This window comes from Chrysochloris asiatica, unplaced genomic scaffold, assembly GCF_000296735.1.
Source record: "Chrysochloris asiatica unplaced genomic scaffold, ChrAsi1.0 scaffold00034, whole genome shotgun sequence".
Lineage (NCBI taxonomy): Eukaryota > Metazoa > Chordata > Mammalia > Afrosoricida > Chrysochloridae > Chrysochloris > Chrysochloris asiatica.
The window spans coordinates 4,788,859-4,795,600 of NW_006408552.1; the positions used below are offsets into that span (position 1 = coordinate 4,788,859).

Consider the following 6,742-nt stretch of genomic DNA (forward strand, 5'->3'; position numbering starts at 1 on the left):
GTCTTGGCTTTAGGAAAATATCACATTTATCTGTGGATTTTCAAAGGCTCCAGTGTATTAATTTAATATATATACCTGAATATTAAGATGAAAGCAATTTTCCATTAACTGCCAGTGGCCTCATTTGTTACATTCAGCCCTAGAGGGCCTCGAACCTCTGACTAGTCTTACACGGTCTGCAACACTGGTTGAGTCCCCAGCTCTAGATGAAGTCTTATAGACCTAGGTGTTATCTGTGTTCAGGGCACTCAACCCGGAAGTAGTTCATGGAGGCCCTTCCGGTTGCTAGTTTCAGTTCTGTCAGTACCAGAGGGCAGCTGGGAGCAGGGTGGCTGGTTATGAAGGTTCCTGCTCATCTCATTCTGGCCTGCAGGCTCTGTGGGTTCTGTAGATCTGGAGCAGAGCCCACCTGAACCCAAGCACCAAAGTGCCACAGCGGGCACCCACCTCACACTGACTCAGATCATGAGCCTCCAAACTCCCAGATAGCAGGGTCTGTACTGGGTATAGACGAAGGTGTTCTCACCTCTATTACCCAGGGCAGTGTAGGGAACAGGGATTCACACCTTTTCTGCACCATCAGGCCGCCACCTGTCTCTGTCTCCCAAAGCGGCTCACAGAAATTCAAGGTGACTTTGCTGCATCTAGCCAACAGTCCATTCTCCAGACATCTCTTTTTGCCACCCCTGCCCAGCTTCTCCTTCCAGTAGGTGTTCAATCCACGTCTCTAACCTTTCCTCTGAAGCTCAGGGCTCCTAGATTGTCCTCTGTGTCGGTTTTCTGTGGGTTAATGTGCTGGACTGCAAAGTTGGTTTGAACCACAAGGTCAGTGTTTCAAGCTCACTAGCTGCTCCTCAGTAACCCTCTAAAGAGTCACTATGGGTCAGAACCAATTTGATGACAGTTAATAACAACAGTCTTTGTCGCAAAGTGTCTGTGTAGTCTATGCCTATTCTGCCGTCTTGCTGGCAATCTCAGAAAAATGGAATTGAAAGATAATGGAATTTTTCCACAAACTTTTTGAAGCCCCCTCATATGTCCAAGTAGTCCATAGCCCAACCTCTGTCCCTGATCCCCATGCCAAAAGAGGAGTCCCTGGTCAAACCACCATGTGATGTCAAGGAAAGAGCAGTCAAGTCCCAGAAGCCCCCATTCCCTGCCAGCTGAGTGGCCTTGGTTCTTTTAGGAAAGCTCCCTGCACCTCAGTTTCGTCATCTATAAAATGGGAGTGTTAAGTCCCACACCTTGGTGGGATTGATAGCATTCATTGAACAGTCTGTGAGATCCTCCAGGCTGGCTGTGTGTCCCTCTGCAGTTCATGGAGGGGACCCCTACGAGAAGGACTTGAAGGAGAGCTCGTCTCCACACTAAGTCCCCATACTCTGGTTTCCACACGCAGGTGACACACCGGGAGACGGGCGAGGTGATGGTCATGAAGGAGCTGATCCGCTTTGATGAGGAGACACAGAGGACCTTCCTCAAAGAGGTCAGTCCTGCGAGGTCCAGAAGGTCCCCACCCCCTCCCCCCACCCCCGAGGAGCATGGTGGCATGTTGTCAGAAGAGCTTGTGTTTTCAGGGAGGGCATCCTGGGTGGGCGTGGGGGGGGTGTGATCCCAAGGCCTAGCCTGTGTGTGCCCTGCCAGGTGAAGGTCATGCGATGTCTGGAGCACCCCAATGTGCTCAAGTTCATCGGGGTGCTCTACAAGGACAAGAGGCTCAACTTTATCACAGAGTACATCAAGGGGGGCACGCTGCGGGGCATCATCAAGAGCATGGTGAGAGCCACAGCAGACCTCCCCCCCCCCCACTATGTGCCCAGGGCCCCCACAACTGCACGACTACACCAGCCCAGTGGGCAGGGCCACTCCTTGTCTTGATTCTGAATTGAAAGGGCAAAGCCAGAAGGAAATTGGGAGGCAGACACCCTGAGGGGAGCGCACACTGCTCTGGGTAGCCACTCTACAGGGTCCATTTCAAACAACTGAGCCCCCAGCCTCACAGGCAGGCACCTGTGTGTGCAGACGTGCCGCCCACTGACCCACCCGGGCCTGCTGCTGTGGTTTATCCTCAGCTGTGCTTCCCCCCCACACACATATCCTCAGGACAGCCAGTACCCCTGGAGCCAGAGGGTGAGCTTTGCCAAGGACATCGCCTCAGGAATGGTGAGTGGGCCCTGGTGCTGCCTGCCCTGGGAAGCCCACGGAGAAGCAGCTCTCGTGGAACCCACAGGAAGTTTTAGAAGAGGGCAGTGGAAAAGCGCCCCAACCAGCTCATTGAGGGGCGGAAAGAAAGTGGGAGCCCAGAGCTGGGCAGCACCGGGTTAGGCTGCCCACTCAGCCCTGTTGCCTCCCAACGTCCCTGCCCTTTCTTCCCCCCACGCCTCTCCCCCACCAGGCCTATCTGCATTCCATGAACATCATCCACCGGGACCTCAACTCCCACAACTGCTTGGTCCGTGAGGTAAGCAACCCACGTCCCAGGCCTCCATTCTTCCACTTTCAGCGCCTTCCCAGAACCAGAGCCCCCAGGTCACCTCCCCGCTCCAATTTGCAGGAAGTGGGCAAGTGCAGGGCAGGGGACAACAGCCTGTGGGAAGCACCTCAGGGTTGGGAGGCCAACCAATGACCTGGGTTAAAGTACCGAGCCATTCATTTGCTGTGTGGCCTCCACCGTAGTGCTCAACCCCTCTGGGCCTCGGAAGAGTAGAGAAAAGCAGTCCCGGCCCCACTGACCGCTGAGGCATTTATGAGGATTGAATGAGGGAGAAGGTGATGTGCAGCTGTGAGGAACTGTGAGCCCAGGAGTCACAGAAAACAGTCCAGGGCAGAGTGGCCATGTGGCTGCACTCGTTACTCGGTGCCATCGAGTGAGGTCTGACTCATAGCGACCCTGTGCCATCCTCACGATCGTTGCTGTGTTTGAGCCTATGGTTACTGCCACCGTGCCGTTCCATCATCCCTTTGACGCTCTTCCCTCGGCGTCTATGGCAGTCAATGGCTAGAGGGTCCAGAGGAGGCATTGGTGTGGGGCCAGGGCAGGAGGCTTTGAGGGGATTTCTTGCGGAGGAGTCAGGGAGGCCAGGTATAAAGTGATAATGGGACCACAGGCTGTTCACAAGGCTGAGACCCGTCCTGGAGAGGAAGTTCAGGTGGGAGTTGGCCAGGTAACTTGCAGGAACAGCATGTGTCAAGGCCCAGAGGAGGGCTGTTATGGGGAAGACAAGTCGTTAATTAGTATGGGAGTGAGCAAAGCAGTGAGTAGAGGGAGCACAGCCCCCCCCCCCCAACACACACACACACACACAAGCCAGGACCCTGTGAGGGACTGAGGAGGTTCCCAGAGGGGAGAGCAGTGGGGGCACCAGGAGGGTTTCTGGGGGAATAGATGGAGGGAAAGCACTAGTGTTTTCGGACAGCTGTAAGCAGCTACATAAGAAAAGAGCCGTGAGGGGAGGGAGCAGTCTGCAGCCCGCACCCCTCTGAAGGCGGGATCAGGAAGCTGGCTGTGCATCTGGTGGGGCCAATACTGCCAGGACCACGGCTCAGGGTAGCCCACTTCTGTCGTCACCCAGAACAGGAACGTGGTGGTGGCCGACTTCGGCCTGGCGCGGCTCATGGTGGACGAGAAGACACAGCCTGAGACCCTGCGGAGCCTCAAGAAGACGGATCGCAAAAAGCGTTACACAGTGGTGGGCAACCCCTACTGGATGGCTCCTGAGATGATCAACGGTGAGTGGACAAGGCCCAGGGTGTGCCCACATGTGCCCTGAATCCCAGGCAGAGCTGCAGCCCCTTGGTGCCACTCAGCGTCCTGGCTGGTTCTTATCTGGGTCCTGCTTGAGTTCTTGTCTAGGTCCTGTCTGGGTTCTGTCTGAGGTCCTGTCTGCGTTCTGTCTGAGGTCCTGTCTGGGTTCTATCTGAGTTCCTGTCTGGGTCCTTTCTGAGGTCCTGTCTGGGTTCTATCTCAGGTCCTGTCTGGGTTCTATCTCAGGTCCTGTCTGGGTTCTGTCTGAGGTCCTGTCTGGGTTCTGTCTGAGGTCCTGTCTGCGTTCTGTCTGAGGTCCTATCTGGGTTCTATCTGAGGTCCTGTCTGGGTTCTATCTGAGGTCCTGTCTGGGTTCTATCTGAGGTCCTGTCTGGGTTCTATCTGAGGTCCTGTCTGGGTCCTTTCTGAGGTCCTGTCTGGGTTCTGTCTAGGTCCTGTCTGGGTTCTATCTCAGGTCCTGTCTGGGTTCTATCTCAGATCCTGTCTGGGTTCTGTCTAGGTCCTGTCTGGGTTCTGTCTAGGTCCTGTCTGGGTTCTGTCTGAGGTCCTGTCTGGGTTCTGTCCGAGGTCCTGTCTGGTTTCTGTCTGAGGTCCTGTCTGGGTTCTAGCTGAGGTCCTGTCTGGGTCCTTTCTGAGGTCCTGTCTGGGTCCTTTCTGAGGTCCTGTCTGGGTCCTATCTGAGGTCCTATCTGGGTTCTATCTGAGGTCCTGTCTGGGTTCTGTCTGAGGTCCTGTCTGGGTTCTATCTGAGGTCCTGTCTGGGTTCTGTCTGAGGTCCTGTCTGGGTACTATCTGAGGTCCTGTATGGGTTCTGTCTGAGTTCCTGTCTGGGTTCTGTCTGAGGTCCTGTCTGGGTTCTATCTGAAGTCCTGTCTGGGTTCTGTCTGAGGTCCTGTCTGGGTCCTTTCTGAGTTCTTGTTCTGGTCCTGTCTGCGTTCTATCTGACTTCCTGTCTGAGTCCTGTCTGACTTCCTGTCTGAGTCCTGTCTGACTTCCTGTCTGAGTCCTGTCTGGGTTCTGAGTTCCTGTCTGCATTCTGTCTGAGTCCTGTCTGGGTTCTGAGTTCCTGTCTGCATTCTGTCTGAGTCCTGTCTGGGTTCTATCTGAGTTCCTGTCTGCGTTCTGTCTGAGTCCTGTCTGGGTCCTGTGGCTGCTCTCACAACTCACATATATTTCTCTCAGCTCTGGAGGCCAAACTCTGCCTCAGTGGGTGTCAGCAGGACTGAGTCTTTCCAGATGCGCCACAGAGAATCCGTTCACTTGTCTTTCCAGCTTCTAGAGGTCGCCTGCACTGCTTGGCTTGTGGCCCTTTCATTCAGCTTCAAGGCGTCTTCCTTTACCTTTCTCTTTTTCTCACCTGCTTCCATGACCACAGCTCCTCCCCTGACTGGCCCTCCCCTTCTAGAAGGTTCTTGTAGGCCCTTCTCCAGAGTTGCATAGTGGGTGGCACCTGAGCCAGGGCTAGAACTCCTTTCCCAGGGCTCACATGCTCATCCCAGGTGTCCCAAAGGTCTGCTGGGGTAGGGGGCAGAGCGGAATCCCTAACCCCATGCAGGTTGTTGGCATTTGCCTTCTGGCCCCATTCTGAAGCCGCAGTCACCCACCCAGCAGACAGATCCCCGGTACTCTCTTCTTTGTTTCTGTCCAGGCCGCAGCTATGATGAGAAGGTGGACGTGTTTTCCTTTGGAATCGTCCTGTGTGAGGTAGGTGCAGGCATGGGCAGTAGATGGCACCAGGCCCCAGTGGCACCCCCTTCCTCCCCCTCCCCACACCCAACACATAGGCAAGAAATCTTCAGTCTTCCGGCCAGGGAGACTCTGGGAGGAGGCTGTCCACAAAGGGATGAGGTGGTCAGTCTGCAGCCAACCCAAGCGTGACCTTAGATTCACCTGGGTGGCACACAGGCCCCTGGAGTAATCAAGGGGCCTTGTGGGGGATAGATCATCGGGCGGGTGAACGCAGACCCTGACTACCTACCCCGCACCATGGACTTCGGCCTCAATGTGAGGGGTTTCCTGGACCGCTACTGCCCCCCGAACTGCCCCCCAAGCTTCTTCCCCATCACTGTGCGCTGCTGTGACCTGGACCCTGAAAAGAGGTGAGCAGGGCAGGCAGTCTGGGGGCGGCATGGGAGCCGGCTTGGCCCAAGCAGAGTCAACACCCACCATCCATCCACTATGCCCAGACCCTCCTTTGTGAAGCTGGAACAATGGCTAGAGACCCTCCGCATGCACTTGGCCGGTCACCTGCCACTGGGCCTGCAGCTGGAGCAGTTGGACAGGGGCTTCTGGGAGACCTACCGGCGCGGCGAGAGTGGACTGCCCGCCCACCCCGAGGTCCCTGACTGAGCCTATCCCGCCCAGATCCCCACCTCCCCCCATAACTGGGTCCCAGCTCTGCAGGAGAGGGCTGGCATGGAACTCACCCCACCCCAGCGGGCATGACCCCTGCCCTTCCTGCCCCCAGCCCCAGAGCTGGCCTGGCTGTACACATACCACCTCGTCCTGCCTTACCTTTGTCGTGGGGGGGGCACACGATTCTCATTGCATGAGCTGGAGGGGACTGTGTCTGTCATGCCCTCGTCTGCCCCCCACCCCCAGCCACCTGTACACACCACCTTTCTGCAGCTCTCTGAGGCTGGAGATGACTCCATCTGCGCCCCGTGTCCTGGTAAAGGCTGGGTGTGGAAAAGGGTGTGTGTCCAGGGACAGGGGGTGGGAGGGCCCCAAGTTTCCAGGAGTCCAGTGGGGAGTCTAGGACCTGGGGTGTCCAGGTTGTTGTTGTTAAGTACCGTAGAGTCGGTTCCAACTCATAGTGACCCTATACAGGGTTTCCGAGGCTGTAATTCTTTATGGGAGCAGAAGCCTCATTTTTCTCCCACAGAACAGCTGGTAGTTTTGAACTGCTGACCTTGAGGTTAGCAGCCCGATTCGTAACGTCTACGCTACTAGCAGCAGGTATTAGTAACACCCAAA

General features: G+C 55.9%; 1 protein-coding gene across 1 annotated transcript in view; it reads left to right on the forward strand.

The window, feature by feature from the left end:
- Window positions 1–6,141, forward strand: part of LIMK1 (LIM domain kinase 1) — a 28,015-nt gene extending 21,874 nt beyond the window's left edge. The window contains exons 8-15 of the mRNA XM_006859704.1: window positions 1,400–1,486; window positions 1,645–1,776; window positions 2,104–2,163; window positions 2,396–2,461; window positions 3,573–3,729; window positions 5,415–5,470; window positions 5,708–5,865; window positions 5,953–6,141. Coding sequence (XP_006859766.1) covers window positions 1,400–1,486; window positions 1,645–1,776; window positions 2,104–2,163; window positions 2,396–2,461; window positions 3,573–3,729; window positions 5,415–5,470; window positions 5,708–5,865; window positions 5,953–6,115 — 879 coding nt within the window. The 3' untranslated portion in view covers window positions 6,116–6,141. The remainder of the gene's footprint in view (window positions 1–1,399; window positions 1,487–1,644; window positions 1,777–2,103; window positions 2,164–2,395; window positions 2,462–3,572; window positions 3,730–5,414; window positions 5,471–5,707; window positions 5,866–5,952) is intronic.
- The last annotated feature ends 601 nt before the right edge of the window (window positions 6,142–6,742 follow it).